Source organism: Muntiacus reevesi, chromosome 16 (assembly GCF_963930625.1).
Source record: "Muntiacus reevesi chromosome 16, mMunRee1.1, whole genome shotgun sequence".
In the NCBI taxonomy this organism is placed as follows: Eukaryota; Metazoa; Chordata; class Mammalia; order Artiodactyla; family Cervidae; genus Muntiacus; species Muntiacus reevesi.
The window spans coordinates 32,698,580-32,717,351 of NC_089264.1; the positions used below are offsets into that span (position 1 = coordinate 32,698,580).

General features: G+C 33.4%; 1 protein-coding gene across 2 annotated transcripts in view; it reads right to left on the reverse strand.

Annotated features, from left to right (window-relative positions):
* CCSER1 (coiled-coil serine rich protein 1) overlaps positions 1-18,772 on the reverse strand; it is a 1,376,611-nt gene that overhangs the window by 1,105,947 nt on the left and 251,892 nt on the right. For both annotated transcript variants that reach the window (XM_065907287.1, XM_065907286.1), the window contains exon 4: positions 17,042-17,135. In XM_065907287.1, coding sequence (XP_065763359.1) covers positions 17,042-17,135 — 94 coding nt within the window. The remainder of the gene's footprint in view (positions 1-17,041; positions 17,136-18,772) is intronic.

The window sequence follows — 18,772 nt, forward strand, 5'->3', positions numbered from 1 at the left end:
AGTATAAAATTGACATTGAATAAGATTGTTAGCAGACTATTATATACATGTATCTGAACATCAGGAGAGAGGCTTAAACTGAAGGTAGAGACTTTGGAGTCAGCAAGTGATGGTTGAGCTTGACCTCTCATTTTTACACAGTGATAAAAATGTAGACTATGAGATAAAAATGTAATTCTTAGTAACAGAAATCTCTTCTCCTCTCAAGGGTAGTGTTTTTAATATGTGAGGATAATGAAGATCATAGTAGGTAGGACTAAGAAAAAATATAAACATATAAATGCATGGATAACCATACAATAAAATATGCTATATATTCTATGTACACAAGTAGAGAATGATGAATACTGTAACTAGTACCATACTAAAGATGATAAATATTTTACATTTTAAAATAATAAAATAATATAAAAGCAAATATGGCTCTATTAAGAGTGACCAAGAATAGATGCTTTTGAGCTGAGCTCCAAAGAATTGATGCTTGTGAACTGTGGTGTTGGAGTAGATTCTTGAGAGTCCCTTGGACTGCAAAGAGATCCAACCAGTCCATCCTAAAGGAAATCAGTCCTGAATATTCATTGGAAGGACTGATGCTGAAGTTGAAACTACAGTATTTTGGCCACCTGATGTGAAGAACTGACTCATTTGAAAAAGACCCCAATGCTGGGAAAGATTGGAGGCAGGAAAAGGGGACAACAGAGGATGAGATGGTTGGATGGCATCACCAACTCGATGAACTTAAGTCTGAGTAAGCTCTGGGAGTTGGTGATGGACAGGGAGGCCTGGCATGCTGCAGTCCATGTGGTCTCTAAGAGTCGCATATGACTGAGCAACTGAACTGAACTGAACTGAAGACTGTCCAGTCAGAACTGGGTAGTATTCTGGATTCTTTAAATGAAGGCAATCTGAAGTCAAAGATACACAGGTTAATATTTCATCCCTATGGGTCTCTCAGATTCCTGTTATCTAAAAAATTGTTTTGGATCTAAGACACCACTGACTGCAAGACACATATTATATAATTATTTAAGAGAATAAAACTGCTATCAATCTAGGATATGATGCTAAAATATCTTCATTAAAAATACATCAAAATCAGAAATATTACAAAATGAAATAATGTGCATCTTTACATTATTAAAATATTGTATTAAAAAGAACCACCTGGTAAAATTAGTGCCAATGTTTAAGTCCATTTTTCCTCGGGATATTTTTTATCATTATTTCCTCTCAATAATATGCACTTTAATAACTTTCTGATCTATGAATACTTTAATGAAGGAGCAGGCCCAACTTACTATTGGTGCTAAGAGATCCCAAAAGTCCAGATATCTTAGTGCACATGAGTGATACTTAATTAGAAGACAGAACGTCACAAGAAGACAATAAAAAAGCTTTCAATCTCTTAATCATCTTCAAACATGGACATATTTGCCATGACAGGCTGGTTTAACCCATCACTCAGATAATATTTTTATATATCCTACCAATTTTAGGATGTTGAGAGCAGATTGCACTTGAGACAAAGTTTTAAAATGTTTCAGTACAGGGGAAATTTCCTCTGTCTAATCTTATACAGAATACCCATTTGCAGCCTAGACTAAAAATGTTTTTTGTCCTCTTACCCAAAGTATCCTGCCTAAAAATAAAGATATCAGAAAATTAAAGTAGTTTGGTTAACAACCTCATATCTGGTTCTGTGGGCTCTTCAGAATGGGAACAGGGTCTACTATTTAATCTTGACACTTGACTGCTGGCTGAGCATGGATAACAAATCCTGATCAGAAGCCTTATTTTACTATTTATGTTGCAGAGTTCAGGGTCATCTTCAGAGTTTAACATAATGTTAAATTATGTTAATGTAACATAATGTAACAGCTGTTGCTCCATCAAATGATCCAGCAAAGTAAAAGGTCAACGAGCAGAAATAAGAGGAAAATCTGACTTTTATGGATGATGAGAAAAGGACTTGATATGTAATTACAATATCTCAAACAATAGTGAAAATATGGATAGATCATGCTTCCATTTACAAATGGTCTTTCTGTCTTTCTCAGTGTGAAAATTGAGACCTAAACCCACCAACTCCCAAACAGGTGATTGTCTATATGATTATCATTTTACTATTTTATTGCCTTTATTGGAGAAACTTAACTATTCCAAATAACTTCATTGTTCATTGCAGGGCTTTCCCAGAAGTCCTACCAATTCTTCACAGAAAGCATCAACAGACAATTTATCCCCTAAGAATCATTAAACTCTTCACCTTAAAATCCTCATCTTGCTGCTCCCACAAATCCTAAAAACATTTTATCATAATTTTTATCCAATCCCAATCAAATCTTCAAACTAAAAGATCTGCTTTAAACCAAATTCAGAATCTCAATAAATCTCAACTCGATTTTTCCCTTCCAAAGACAATGAGATCAGCAGAGGTGGCATTTTCCCCTGACTTCAATAAGCAACTAACTGAGTGATTTCTTATCAAAAGCACTAGAAAAGAATTACTTTTCAAAGGCATTTTATATAATACTATTGCTCAAACCAGTCTACTATTAATCATTATTCCGACAAGTTTTGGTCTTATTTTAGGTTATCCTCGCATAATAAGATGTATGGTTATAGACAAAACCTCATAAGAACAAGATCCCTAATTCCAGTGTAAACTTTTGGAAAGTTTGGTTACTAAGATGGAGAAACAGAACATAAATAAAAGGGTCAAGATGCTATAGTGACATCTATTGAAATTTTATAATCCAAGGAAAAGGAACTCTGTAACTGTTTTTGGTGTATAGAATCACAACTTAATTAGTTGTAATAGTGTGAATGTTATTATTTCTCTCTTTTCTGCCCCAGGCGCTGTAGAAAATTACATCTCATGTCAGTGGTTATTTTTCTTGTTGGTGAACAATTTTAAATACATAAATATTCTACTTCTTCAGAAGAAAGACCAGTATTTGCTTTCTTAATTACTTGTTCGTTTTGACAGTGACAGCTGATGCTGCTGGCATTATCCAAGCAATTGTGTGGAGATGTCACCACATAATTGTACAAGGCCATGAAATTTTATATTGAGACACATATTTTCTTTCTAATTGCTCCAAAAAAAACTATGTTGAATGAAAGAAACCTCTTCCTTTGACTGTATCCTCTAATGAACTTAGGCCTTTGACTGCTCTTTGGAAGAGGAGAAGGGAGTTTATAGCAGTAGGAAATCCCACAATAGCAGGTTGCAAGTAAATTCTACGACTTCTTTAAAATTGTTCTCAATTAATATTAAATTCGGTTAGAATGTATAAACATTTTTCAGCTATAGTTGATTAGACCCTAAAAACAGTTTTATCTAAAAACTCTTTGTAGCTAAAGTAATCCTCTTGAAGCATAGAAGTCTGACAAAATAGCCAGTCACTTTCAAATTACAAATGTTATTCTGTTATCAACAACAATAAAAAATATAACAACTAATGACAATTGTGCTTACTAAATGGAACTGGTGAATTTCTTAGTAACAAGCCAATTTCTACTACACACTCTGTGACCTTGAACAAGACCAGTAAAACTCTAAATATTAAGCAGGGGTAGAAGCAGGAGAGGTTCCACTGCATAATATCTGAAATTCTCTTTCAATTAGAGTCTTTCTTCTGTCATTTAAAGATACCATGTAACATCATTAACTAAAGACCAAAAACTATGAACCCAGGTGAATATCATATTGAAAAACAGTAAATTTGAAACATAAAAATGGGAATTGAAAGCAAAGTATCAAATTAGTGAACTCATTATTGGTCAATTAATGAACTTAATAGTCAAAACCAAGGAATAAACAAAAAGCATTAAAAATCTGATCTATCCACCCTGAAAATAGATATTATGGACAATTGTACAGTCTTGAGTTTAAGTAATAATATGATCCCTATACTCTATCAGTAGGCCATAAATAAATTATTGAATTTTCAAGAATGATTATTAGTAAAACTTCTCACACACTCTACTTTTGTATAGTCATTCATTTGCAAGAATGTGGGGAAGGTATATGGGGAGAAATATAAAATTATATTTAAAAAATATTTTAAATATATTCCAATTTTGCAATCTTATGAAATTATACTTTCTGGATAAAGTTTACAAATAACTAAGAAATATTTTGCTGTTAACATATAAAAAAAAAAACAAATCCAGCACAAATAGATATATTTTCCTTTTTTTTTTTTAATTTTTTTTATTAGTCGGAGGCTAATTACTTCACAACATTTCAGTGGGTTTTGTCATACATTGATATGAATCAGCCATAGAGTTACACGTATTCCCCATCCCGATCCCCCCTCCTACCTCCCTCTCCACCCAATTCCTCTGCGTCTTCCCAGTGCACCAGGCCCGAGCACTTGTCTCATGCATCCCACCTTGGCTGGTGATCTGTTTCACCATAGATAATATACATGCTGTTCTTTCGAAACATCCCACCTTCTCCCATGGAGTTCAAGATATTTTCTAAGTGAATTATATACCTTAGCATCTTATCAGAGCATGCAGAATACAAATTTTTTCTCAATGATTCAAGACGATAACAATTTTCACATGCAATTGAATAATACATTGCAATACACAATGCCTCATGCAATGGAATAATCCATTGCAATACACAATGCCTCATGACCTGCTGATTGAGATGGTGATATCTATACTTACATCAAATGGTCCCATACTATTCTGCTTTTTGACTCAGTCTACATTTTACAGCTTTAATGCATTTTCCTCTTGTGTGTGTGTGGTTTTTTTTTTGCTAGTGATACTTATTTTTCACCACATTCAGCATTTCTACTTAAAGCAACCCTTTTCCCAGTTTCTAAGATGTAACTACGATTTTCAGTGGTCTTGGAAAATATATTACTAGATATATTGAACTTCTGCTATGTAAAATTAGAAGCAGCAAGATCCAGAAAGATAGTGAAAAAAAATGCCTGTCATTTAATGTTAAGACCTGGCTATGTGAACATCAGTAAGTTTTTAACCATAGAGTACTTGCTTTCTCTACTGTAGTTGGGAATAGATTAACATTTATTTTTGAGTGTTACTGTGATAATTTGATGAGGTAACATATTTGAAATCCCTGGTAAACTGTGTCTTGCATAAAATATATAACAGGGTTGCTATCATTATTATTAGAACAAGCTCGCCATCTAATGGCTATCCAATAGATAACAGGTCTAAGCCTTTCAAGGCAGAAATGAAAAGAGCAACAGAACCTGGGGATTAAACCCAGGAAAAGACTTTGGTCACAATTTTGTCTCCACATGTGCATGCTCCATCGCACCAACTCTTTGCCACCCCCATGGAAGCAGCCTGCCAGGTTCCTCTGTCTGTGGAATTTTCCAGACAAGAATACTGGAGTGGGTTGCTATTTCCTACTCCAGGGCATCTTCCAGACCCAAGGATCAAACCCCTGTCTCCTGTATTGGTAGGTGGCTTCTTTACCACTGAGCCACCTGGGAAACCCCTAATTTGGTCTTCACTGTTTTGCTACTCAAGCACTGTATTACAAAAGAACCCTTTCCACTTCCTTATAACTGCTTCTTCTCACAACTAAATGTCACTGACAATTCTGTGAAAACATTAGGCAGCATCAAGTCACCACGATGTAATTTAACACTATCTCTGCCACTCACTATCACTGTGGTCCTGGACTAGTAGTAGTAATCCTCTGGGTCTCCATTCGTTCATCCACAAAGCGAGAGTAGTGATGACTTCTAGCAAATTGCTGTTAGAATTAAATAGGCTAGTCCACAATGCTTATAAATTATAGCACACAAACAAAGCAAAATAGAAACATCTATGTGTCTAGACTTCCAGTAAATAAACATAAGTAAGTCTCAGCTTTTTGCATGAAGTCAAACATTTATGAGTGATGTTTGCAATTAAGTTAAGAGAAAGAAAAGCCAATTTAAAACAAAAGCTTCAGTGTACTTGTTATCTTAAAATTTCATACAAATTAATTTTATTAGTCAAATGATTCATAACGATTAAACATAGAGCTTTCAGAATTAGCAAAACTTTGCTTTGGTTCTCCTAGGATATCCACTATCTACAATATTTTATCAAGATTTTAATTTTCTCAAATGTGAAAAAGATTATTTATTTCATCGAATTGACACATATATTCAACATAGGCTATTTTTTTCTTATATTAGTTTATTTAGTGCTATAAATTGCATGTTTTGAAATAAATGATAGTTACAAAATTAATTGTGGCATTCTATATTAAAATTTGAGAAATACTATACTTGCAAATGTGGTTGAAAGCTTCCACTAATAAAGACTGGAAATACCACCAAAACTGGCAAAACCAAATTCCTATTGATGCTCAGGTACATCATATTTTATCATGAATATTACAAACAATAGTATTTGCTATAGTTCTTAAAAATATTATATACTAGATGTGTGACACAACATTCTACTCTGCTTTATTATTCCTCACAAAAAAACTTAAGAAGTAGACATTATTCTCATCTCTATTTTCAGATGAGAAAGGAAAGCTAAGAGAGATTAAATAATTTGTTCAAGTTTAGTCTGATTGCAGCTGAGATGTGTCTAACTCCAGAGTCCAGATTTTTAACCACTACATAATTCCAAAACTGTCATGCTTCCTAGCTCTATATGATCAGATTGAAGATACATTACATGCACTCCTGACCAAGACATGCCAAACTTCTTAAAAACTTAAAGTTGATTCTTATAACTTTCCCTGTGTGAATGTTGTTGCAATTTATATGTTACCAATCAAAGTCACTAGGGCTTCATCTCAGTTCTGCTGTGCTATTATCTATTAAAAATTAATAACAAAAATTACCTCCTTAATTAATAGCCACAGGAGGAGTTCCTAACTCACTGCAGAATTTCATACTGCTTATTCATCAAACTCAAAATAACTTAACAACTACCTAATTAATTCCTAATTGATATCATTGGACCATTAGTTACCTACTCGCATCTGGACATACACCAAGAGATACTGGCCCTAGCTGTTTTTAGATATACCGTTCAAAAATAAATAACGAAAACAATATAAAACTTTTCCAACCAATCATCCCAATGACCATTACATAATTTTTTTCAAAGAATGATAAATAAGTGAAATATATTTTCAATTAAGTAACTCAACTGCAAATTGTAAACACCAAATTTAATACAAAGGAACAGCCTGGCTTTCTCTCCGAACATAAATGATTTTCATTGTTAAGTTTCAAAGTATTTAACACAGAAAATTAGTCTTTCTCTGAAAAATTGCTATTTTAAATATGTCATAGTATTTTGGACACATGACTAATATATGAAAAGTCTTCATGCATTTAAATGTATTGATTTTAACACAGAAATGTACCACCTGTTATAAGCAAAGTGACGATCAATTTTTGAATACTTAGTAGTAATAGAACACCATGTAAAATGCTACACAGATAATAAATTCAAATCAGAAAGTATACTTTCAAATATATAGAATAATGATGAAACATTAAGTAATTAAGAGCAAAAAATAACCAATGACAGGACAAAAATCTTTGACAAAGAATTCAAGATTTCAAGAGAGTAAGCAAATTGTCATGGGCTCCTATTTTATTCTGGGAAACTCTGAAAGGCACTTTCCATGTAAATCTGTCACCCATTTGGGTAGGATGATATTTTGAGATAGATATTTTTATTGTCAATTGACAAATGAGGGAAAAGGGCACAGAAAGATTGGATCAGTTGCCAGAGGCAAAGCTGAATTTCTAGCTTGGATGTATCTGTCTTTAAAGTGCCTGCTCTCTTTTGATATTAATATGTGGCTTCTTTAATTTGAATGAATTTTAAAATGCAATTTCCTCACAGAGAGTTTTTGTGAGGATAACTTGAGCTAGCGTAAACAAAGAGCATGACTTAGAGGCATCTAATTTTTCTTCCTATCAACTTATATGTCCAGCTACAAATTGCTAAAATTTATATACAATTCACTCCTAGTATTAACCAAAGAAAGAACTGGAGAAACAGCATCTTAATGAATATGTTCCAAATAAGTAACACACAACCATGTTTCAGCCTCCTTTCCTTTCAAATCTAACTCATTTAGTTAATTATGACGCTTCACTGTCAAACTAGCCAGGTGCATGCTTCCCATCAGCTTCTGCCTCTTTGAAGGCAGTACTAGGAAAAGCCTCAATAGACACTGACCTTGTCTTAGTTCACTGCACAAAAGAACAGCTACAGATTAACTGTTCCAAAACCAAAAAGCTCAAATTCTTATTCTTTATAGAACAGTATACACTGTTTGATAGCTAACTGGTGCTTTGATTGCATCTCTTTGCAGAAAGCATATTCAGTTACACAAAGGTTACATTTTGCAAACAGTTCATTTTGGAGGACTCATAGGGAAGGGTTAGTTGCTCAGTCCTGTCGACTCTTTGCAGCTTGTACTGACAGGAGTTGCTGAGAAAACTAATGATAGCAAATATTTTAGATTTTATAAAGACATATGAACAAAATATCTTTCAGTTCTTAGTAACGAGAATTTTTTTATTTTAAAAAATGCATTGATTGACAAAATGATTGTACTCAGGGTGCTCAGTTGCTCAGTCGTATCTTACTCTTTGTGATCCCATGGACCTGTGACTTCACTTTATTTTTCATGTCCTTTTTTAATTATTACCTTATTTTTCTTGAATGATTATTTTGTAAGATGCCTAAATTAATAGAAAAATTATGAACCTCAAAATATAAAACTACAGAAAAACTGAGCAAAAATATACTGTGGCACTTTTCTCTGAGGTATTATATAGTTCATAACATGCATTTCAATGTAAAGATAATTTTACAGTCCTTTGTTTCAGTCTTAAAAACATTAAATGTGAGTAAATTTTGTTAGTACTTTTATTTTTCAAAAGACTGTTGAGGTACATCTAACCAACATCACTGCTAGTATCTTGCATGACTCAATTTGTAGCAAAACACCACCCTACCAACATGAATAAGAGAGTATAGAAAAGTAGGAAAGTCACTAATAAATTTTTTTAATTTATGAAGGTATAAATAGTATCTCACATTTTCCATTAAAAAATAGCTGCTTTTGTTCTGACTTGTGACATTCATTATAAATGATATATTAAATAGAAAAACAGTAAATATTATACTTTATTGTTGCTCACACTAGGTCGTGTCCGATTCTTTGCGACCCCATGGACTGCAGAAATCCAGGCTTCTCTGTCCTTCACCAACTCCCATAGTCTGCACAAACTCATGTTCATTGAGTCAGTGATGACATCCAATCATATCATTCTCTGTCGTTCCCTTCTCCTCCTGCCTTCAATCTTTCCCAGCATCAGGGTCTTTTCCAGTGAGTCAGTTCTTTGCATCAGGTGGCCAAACTACTGGAGATTCAGCCTCAGCATCAATCCTTCCAATGAATATTAAGGATTGATTTCCTTTAGGACTGACTGGTTTGATCTCCTTGCATTCCAAGAGATTCTCAAGAGTCTTCTCCAGCACCACAGTTCAAAAGCATCTTCTTCAGCATTCAGCTTTCTTTATGGTCCAACTCTCACATCCATAGAGGACTACTGGAAAAACAAATAGCTTTGAATATATGTACCTTTGTCAGCAAAGTGATGTCTCTGCTTGTGAATACACTGTCTAGGTCGGTCATAGTTTTTCTTTCCAAGGAGAAAGTGTCCTTTAATTTCATAGCTACAGATACTGTCCATAGTGATTTTGGAGTCCAAGAAAATTAAACCTGCCACTGTGTTCATTGTTTCCCCATCTATTTGCCATGAAGTGATGGGACCAGATGCCATGATCTTAATTTTCTGAATGTTAAGCTTTAAGCCAGTCTTTTTTACCCTCTTCTTTCACCTTCATCAAGAGGATCGTCAGTTCCTCTTCACATTGCCGTTAGGGTCATATCATCTGCATATCTGAGGTTGCTGGGATTTCTCCCAGAATTAGTGATTCCAGTTTGTGATTCATCCAGCCTGGCAGTTCACATGATGTACTCTGAATAGAAGTTAAATAAGCAGGGTGACAATATATAGCTTGGGGGTACTCCTTTCCCAGTTTGGAACCAGTCTGTTGTCCATGTCCAGTTCTAACTGTTGCTTCCCGACCTGCATAGAGGTTTCTTAGGAGACAGGTTAGATATTTTACCACAGGAAGAATGGAATGTCTGGTATTAAACAAATTGATAATCTTACATTTATACATGATGCACGTTAATTGAACATAAAAAATTCCCAGAAAACTAATTTAAATATTAATTCAAATAAAACATAACAAAAGACATCTGGAAGGCTTATCCATAGACTTTTTAATCTAAAATCTTAGCTTTTGTATTAGAATTTACAAAGATAATATTAAATAATGCCAAGATGAGAGTAAATTATACAGAAAGGTTGCTTTTATTTTTTTTCTCCTTAAGGTAAGTCTCCTTTTGGGAACTAATTTTGAATTCATATACTTTTCTTCCACTGAAATTGCTATTTCCTGCTTTTATTAATACGAATACGTTAATACCCACTTGCTGCTGCTGCTGCTACGTCGCTTCAGTCATGTCCAACTCTGTGCAACCCCATAGACGGCAGCCCACTTACTGCACTTTAAAACAGATATTTTATTTGTACTATTATTTATTCATACTACCTCTTTTTTAAGAAGAAGGTATGTTAATATAGGACTCCACAGATACATTTATTTATTCAAAGGATTTGTGGAACTTTAGTCAAACTGTTCACTGTTCTGCTGAAAAACAAGCTTTTAAAAAACTGCAGAATTTTAATTCATTTTTAGATTGAAATACACATAATGATGAAATTTAAAAAGCACATTAAAAGATGCCCACAATTAATATTGTTCAGTCACTAAGTCATGTCCATCTCTTTGGACCCTATAGACTACAGCACACCAAGCTTCTCTGTCCTTCAGTATATTTCGGAGTTTGCTCAAACTCATACCCAGCGAGTCAGTGACGCCACCCAACCATCTCATCCTCTGTCATCCCCTCTTCTCTTGCCCTCAATCTTTCTCATCATCAGGGTCCTTTCCAGTGAGTCAGCTCTTCACATCAGGTGACCAGAGTATTGGAGCTCCAGCTTCAGCATCAGTCCTTTCAAAGAATATTTAGGGTTGGTTTCCTGTAGGACTGACTCCTTGCTGTTCAGGGGATTCTTCTCCAGCACCACAGCTTGAAAGCATCAATTCTTCAGCACTAAGCTTTTTAATGGTCCAACTTTCACATCTGTACATGACTACTGGAAAACCATAGCTTTGACTACATGGACCTTTATCAGCAAAGTGATGTCTCTGTTTTTGAATACACTGTCTTGGTTTGTCACAGCTTTTCTTCCAAGAAGCAAGCGTTTTTTCATTTTATGGCTGCAGTCACCATCCACAGAGATTTGGGAACCCGAGAAAATAAAATCTGTCCCTTTTTCCACTTTTTCCCCATCCATTTGGCATGAAATGATGGAAACAGATACCATGATCCTAGTTTTTTGAATGTTGAGTTTTATGACAGCTTTTTCACTCTCCTCTTTCACAATAATTATTGTGACTACAATAATAGCCATCTTTACCAAGTGCAAGTCACAAGCACAAAATGCAATAACCTGATGAAACAGAAATACAAATTCAAATGTATAAGTATATGAGCATTTATATGACACAAATTTGGAATCATACGATTCAAATTGTCATTCTCTCCTTTGTTTTTGCTATTCTGATATTTCACTTGGTTGGCTAATATAAATATACCATTTATACTACAAGTAGTGTATCTACCAATAATAATACCAAGTGAATATTATAATATGTATATTTATTATAAATTTTACTGGCCTTTAGAATGTCTCTTTTCATATTAAATTACTTAGTATGAAACAGTGTTAAATATATATATATGTATAGAAAAAATGTTAGAAAGTTTTTAAATTATATATTTTCAAACTTTGTCCAGTAAAATAAATCTCTTAATTAAAAGTGTTTGATTTTCTGTTAAAAAAAAACCTTACTAAATTTTGTTTTTACTTTTTATATCTATTTCTATTCATTATACATATGTCCAAAGATGTCTATGCTTTAAATATAATTATTTTAATAGCTACTCATTGTATAACTATTATCTGCTAATTACTGTAGCAAAAAAGACAATTGAACTTCTACACTTTCAACATATGATGATTTATCTAGTTTTTGCAAATTTAACCATCATTAATTGTATGTTAAACCAAATCAATTGTATACATGCCACATATGAAAATTATTCAAAGTATTTGACTTAATATTTTAAAAACAAAAGTACTGTTCTGGTTTTTGACAAAATTCTCCTTGACCATTACAGTATGCTTTACTAGAAACTGCTATAAATTTTTAATAAAGTCCTATAGTAAAAACTGAATGTTTTATTCTAAAGTTTATTTAAAACCTCTAATGATTTTCAGTAATATAAGTAGTAGATTTTAATGGTATCATTATTTTAATTTTCAGACTTTTTGCATTTTATCATTATAAAATATCAATAATGAGTTTCTTAGATTCTGAGATCTTTAATTATGTTGCTTTAAAAAGAAAACAAATTATATAAAACCAATTCAACCAAAAATTCTCTATGAGCTAATGTACACAAACAGATATTTGTGTCTTTTTTCATACCCCATAATGTGGCATGTGAAATAAAATAGGTTTTCAAAAGGTATTGTGTTGAGTAATATTAAAAAAAAAACCCAAGTCATTTTAAGGACTATCTCACTTATTAAAACTGTTCCTCAGATACCCAAAGTAAGCATTATTTATCTTCTGAACAATTTGGTTAACTCTGTTGATTCATAAGGTACTCTTGTTCTGGCATCAACCAAGTTATCTACACCTTAAAGCAGATTGAGGAGATTCATCATATTTATCATTTTTATAATAAACTAATGAAATACACTGCACTCATTATTTTATAAAAGATAAATTTATAAATGTTCATTTTTGTCCCCAAGCAAATAAATTAAGCTAACTCTTCTATATTTTTAAGGCACCCTTTGCTCTTTATCATGGTTGTCTAACAAACACAGCTCAGATTGGTATGTTGCCTAATATTCAGTTTATTCAACTTGGTTTTACTTTTATTGTGAAAAATCTTTAAAAACACAGAAATAGAGGAAACATTACAATTAGTCAATGAAACTTTTACTCCAAGCTTTGATAATTTTGAATAATTTACTAACACTGTTTCCATCTATTCCCTCCTCCGTATTTGTTAGTAAAGCAAATCTTGGATACCATATCATTTTAACCATGTTTTGAGTTTTCCTCAAAAGCAAAATCAAAGAAAAACACTCAGCACCCAAAAAATAAAGATAATTCTGTGATGATTATTCCTTCCCTAGTCAAACTTCTCTGATAAACTCAGAAATATATATTTTACAGTGTTATATGTTTTGCAAAAAAGGTGTCACACTGCATTTGCCACTTTTAATCTATAATACCCTTCTTCTTTTTACCATGTCATTTCCTTGTTGAAAAATCCAGACCATGTGTCCTGTAGAATTCCCCATATTCTATATTTAGTTATTGGCAATCCCATCATAACATTTTACATTCCCTCTCCCCCCATCCCAATACTTCCTGCAAAATTACAGTTTAATTAAGAGACTTTAACAGATTTAAGTACTTGTGGGCAGGAGTAGTTCTCTAGTCATTTCATTAAGAGAAACAAAATGTCTACTTGTTACACTTGTACTAAAGCTAGCAGTCAATGATGTCAAATCAATCCCTGAAAAGTCCGCCAGTGATAGTATATTTTTACAATCATGCTATGGCATATATAGACACCATAATGATTGTTTTTAATGACTGCTCAGTCTACCACTGTATGCTCAACAAATGTCCTATGGAAAGACATGAGGTGTTTCCAATATTTTGCAATGAGTAGTTATTTGCATATATTATTTTGTAAACTTTCAGTGTTCTACAATTAAATTTCTAGATGTTCGACAGTTGATCTAAAGGTAAGTGTGTGTGTAGTTTTGGCAGATGTTGACAAAAAAGGATACATTGGCACCATGTGTAATTCTTTAAAATAAATACATAGGAATGCCAAAGTTATATAAGGTATCTGCACAAAAGTAAAAAAATATATACATTTTAAAAATATCTGTCAATTCAAATACAGGAATAATGTCTCAAGAAATGGTTATCCTAAATTTATTGGCATTTAAGTTAAAAAAAAATTGGCTACTTTTTTATATTAGCCTAAAATCCTAACACCATACACAAAAACAAACTCAAAATGGATTAGAGACGTAAATGTAAGGCCAGAAACGATAAAGCTCTTAGAGGACAACACAAGCAGTACACTCTTTGACATAAATCACAGCAAGATCCTCTTTGACCCACCTCCTAGAGTAATGCAAGTAAAAACAAAAATAAACAAATAGTACTGAATGAAACTTAAAACCTTGGGCACAGCAAAGGTAAGATTAAAAGACAACCCACAGAATAGAAGAAAATAACTGCCACTGAAACAACTGACAAAAGATTAGTATCCAACATATATAAACAGTTCATATAGCTCAATACCAGAAAAACAAACAGCCCAATAAAAAATGGGCAGAAGACCTAAACAGCTATTTCTCAAAAAAAGACATACAGATGGCTAATAAACACATGAAAAGATGCTCAATTATTAGAGAAATGCAAATCAAAACTACAATGAGGTATCATTTCACATATAAGTCAGGATGGCCATCATCAAAAAATCTACAAACAGTAAATGCCGGAGAGGATTTGGAGAAAAGGGAACCCTCTTGCACTGTTGAGGAGCATGAAAAAAAACTGTTACAGCCATTATGGAGAACAGTATGGAAATTCCTTTAAAAACAGGAAATAAGACTACCACCTGACCCAGCAATCCCACTACTGGCCATATACCCTGAGAAAACTATAACTGAAACGGCACATGTACACCAGTGTCCATAGCAGCTCTATTTACAATAGCAAGGAGACAGAAGCAGCCTAGATGCCCATCACAGAGAAATGGATGAAGAAGCTTATATACCACAAATGGAATATTACTCAACCATATAAAGAACAAATTTGAGTCAGTTCTTGTGAGGTTGATGAATCTAGAGTCTGTTATACAGAATGAAGCAGGCCAGAAAGATTAAAAAAATATTGTATATTAATGCATATATACAGAATCTAGAAAAATGGTATTGATGAACCTATTTGCAGGGAAGGAATGGAGACACAGATATAGAGAACAGACTTATGGGCACAGTGAGGAAGGAGAGAGTGGGATGAATGGAGGAAGTATCACAGACATATACATATTCAGTTCAGTCACTCAGTCGTGTCTGACTCTTTGTGACCCCGTGGACCACAGCACTCCAGGCCTCCCTGTCCATCACCAACTCCCAGACTTTACTCAAACTCATGTCCATCGAGTTGGTGATGCCATCCAACCATCTCATCTTCTGTTGTCCCTTTCTCCTCCTGCCCTAAATCTTTCCCAGCATCAGGGTCTTTTCAAATGAATCAGCTCTTCGCATCAGGTGGCCAAAGTATTGGAGTTTCAGCTTCAACATCAGTCCACCAATGAACACCCAGGACTGATCTCCTTTAGGATGGACTGGTTGGACCTCCTTGCAGTCCAAGGGACTCTCAAGAGTCTTCTCCAACACCACAGTTCAAAAGCATCAGTTTTTCAGCATTCAGCCTTCTTTATAGTCCAACTCTCACATCCATACATGACCACTGGAGAAACCATAGCCTTGACTAGACGGACCTTTGCTGGCCAAGTAATGTCTCTGCTTTTTAATATGCTGTCTAGGTTGGTCATAACTTTCCTTCCAAGGAGTATGCACATTATCATATGTTAAATACCTGGTGAGAAGTTGCTATATAACACAGCGAGACAGTCTGGTACTCTGTGATGATCTAGAGGCGAAGGCTCAAGAGGGAGGTAATATATGTCTAATTATGGCTGATTTGCATTGTTGCATGGCAGAAACCATCACAACATTGTAAAGCAATGTTCTTCCAATTAAAAAGTAAATTAAAAATATTAAAAAATTAAAAGTAAATTAAAACATTGTTTTGCCAACTGTTATTATGTATAACATAGTGCATGAACAAAAATTCATGATAAAATATTATATCTGTAAAAAACCTTAGAGATTATGTCTAATTCACAAAAGTTAAACATGGACAATAAATTCCAAGAGGTGGATTTTCTCAAATGTATGCAGTAGGACTCAATATTTTGAAATTCTACTTTAATGTTACTCCTGCTTTCACTTGAAAATGACTATATTCAAAGTATTTTTAGCATTAGTAGAAAGTAAAACCTTGCCGTTGTAGTCAAATATCTAAGTTTGACTGAACAATTAATCCCTATATCCTACTTCAAAAGCAGTAAGTTTGTTATTGAAACTATTACACTTTACACCTTAATACAAATATAAATACAAATATATATAATGGGCTCCCTGCTTAGTTTATTTAGCAAGAATTTATCTCACACTATATCTCTGTGTGTATATATGTTTATGAGTGTGTGTTTTTGGTTTCTAGTGGAATTTACTAATTTTGAGGTCAATCCTACTGCATTAACTACCACAGTTATTACTGAGATGGCTAAGATTTGAAAGAGTAAACTTAGATCTACAAAACTTTCATTTGCTGATATCAAATAAGTGAAAAATAGGATTATATTATTGTTCCCTCTCTTTAAAAAAAGAAGATGTTAACTTTTTCATTAAGTGTTTCATCAGAATTTCCCCCATGGAAACAGCTTTGTTTTATATTTTTTTCTTATTTAATAATTATCATCCAACAAAACTTATATTTTCATAATAGATTATAAAATCAGCAGAACAATGTATCCAGGTTACCTACCATTCATCCTGCACATGGAATACACAAACTGGGGACTGAAAAGACTGAATGCAGCCTAAGACAATATTTAGCTGATCAAATGCAAGCTAAATGACTAATACCTGAGTTGTAAGAAATTATGCATTTCCTCAATACTTACCTGAAGGATGAAGATTCTGTTCCTCTAAAAATTCCAAATCAAGCATTAGATCATCTTCATCCAGTTCACAAGAGCCCAAATTATTCAAAACATCCTGAAGGAAAAGCAAAATCAATAGTTAGAAACTAAAACACTGAGAAACTGAGGCAAATATCCACATTTAGATGTCATGAAGTAAAAAAGAACTCAAACTTCGCAAAGAAATGCTTTAACTGAACCTCAGAAATTACTTGCTTATCTTACAAGCTTTAACATTATTAGCACAATAAAAATTTCAATAATTATAAAAAATTTAACTCATTAAAAATGCACAGAGGTTTTTCAAATGTATAGAAGAGTGTGAATTAAACCTTTAGATATTTATCATACCAATCTGAGTAATACAGACACATTTAACACATTTAACAAATTATTTCTCAAACAGTTTTTTTAAACAGCACCAACTCTGAAATGTGTATTCTTCAAAGGGGGGGATCCAGTTACTGTTTCCCAATCATTTGCTTTAGATTAGAAGGGATTAACAGTAGAAATAAATATCAATTACATTAGAAATTAATTATTGAATTTTATGTCATAAATATCAGAGCTAGATCATGTTACTTTTTAATCTTTTTTTCAAGAGGGCAAATAGTATAGCAAACTAGAAGGATATATCGAGAAATCTTGATGGAAATCAGTGATGGGCAGAGGGAGAAGCTCCTGAGGGAGGACTACATTCCTGATCTGTGTGTTTGTATATCGTTGGTCAAGACTGTGTTAAGAAGCACCTTCCCTGAAAGCTTAGACAGTGAAGATCTGCCCACAGTGCATGAGACCCAGGTTTGATCCCTTAGACAGGAAGATCCCCTAGAGAAGGGGATGGCTACCCAATCCAGTATTTTCGCTTGGAGAATTCCATGGACAGAGAAGCCTGGTGGGTTGCAATCCATGGGGATGCGAAGAGTCAGACATAACTGAGCAACTCACACACACACATCCACACATGTTAAGAAAAGTAAGAAATTATTCATACAGACTAGGATTAAAATAACAAAAGTAATAACAACAACAAAAAAAGAACATCAAGAAGTACCACCTAAATGTTACATGATACCATAATATTGCAGATTACCTTTTCCATTGATTTGAATATTACCATTATTTATATTTAAATAAATATTTATATTTAAAGAAGTATAATATTTGTTACAGAAAGCCTAATAATGTTGTCAAATGGATACAAACACTTTAGTTCTTGGAGTTAAATCAGGGATAATGAAGCTTTTAAATATACCACTCTCACTGTAAAAAAATTGAATTAAATATTATTAAACTTTAGAAACACATGTTATCTGTGAATAGAGTACAGTAGGTTCAAAGGTGATAAATATAACCAAATATATGTGCTTCTTTATATAAATGAAAGCTATAAGGAACAATTAATATATTGGATTCAACTGTATTATACTGTATCTATATTAATTACAAGGGATCAAATAGTTTATAAATAAAATCAACTGTTTTTGAAAGCTCTATGATATAATGTGGCAAGGATAGCCCACTGAAAATAAGTTGCCTATTTATATAGCATCTAAGATATTATGATTACCAGTTCAGTTCAGTCACTCAGTCATGTACAACTCTTTACATCCACATGGACCACAAGTACACCAGGCTTCCCTGTCCATCACCAAATCCCGGTGCTTACTCAAACTCATGCCCATCAAGTCAGCAATGCCACCCAACTATCTC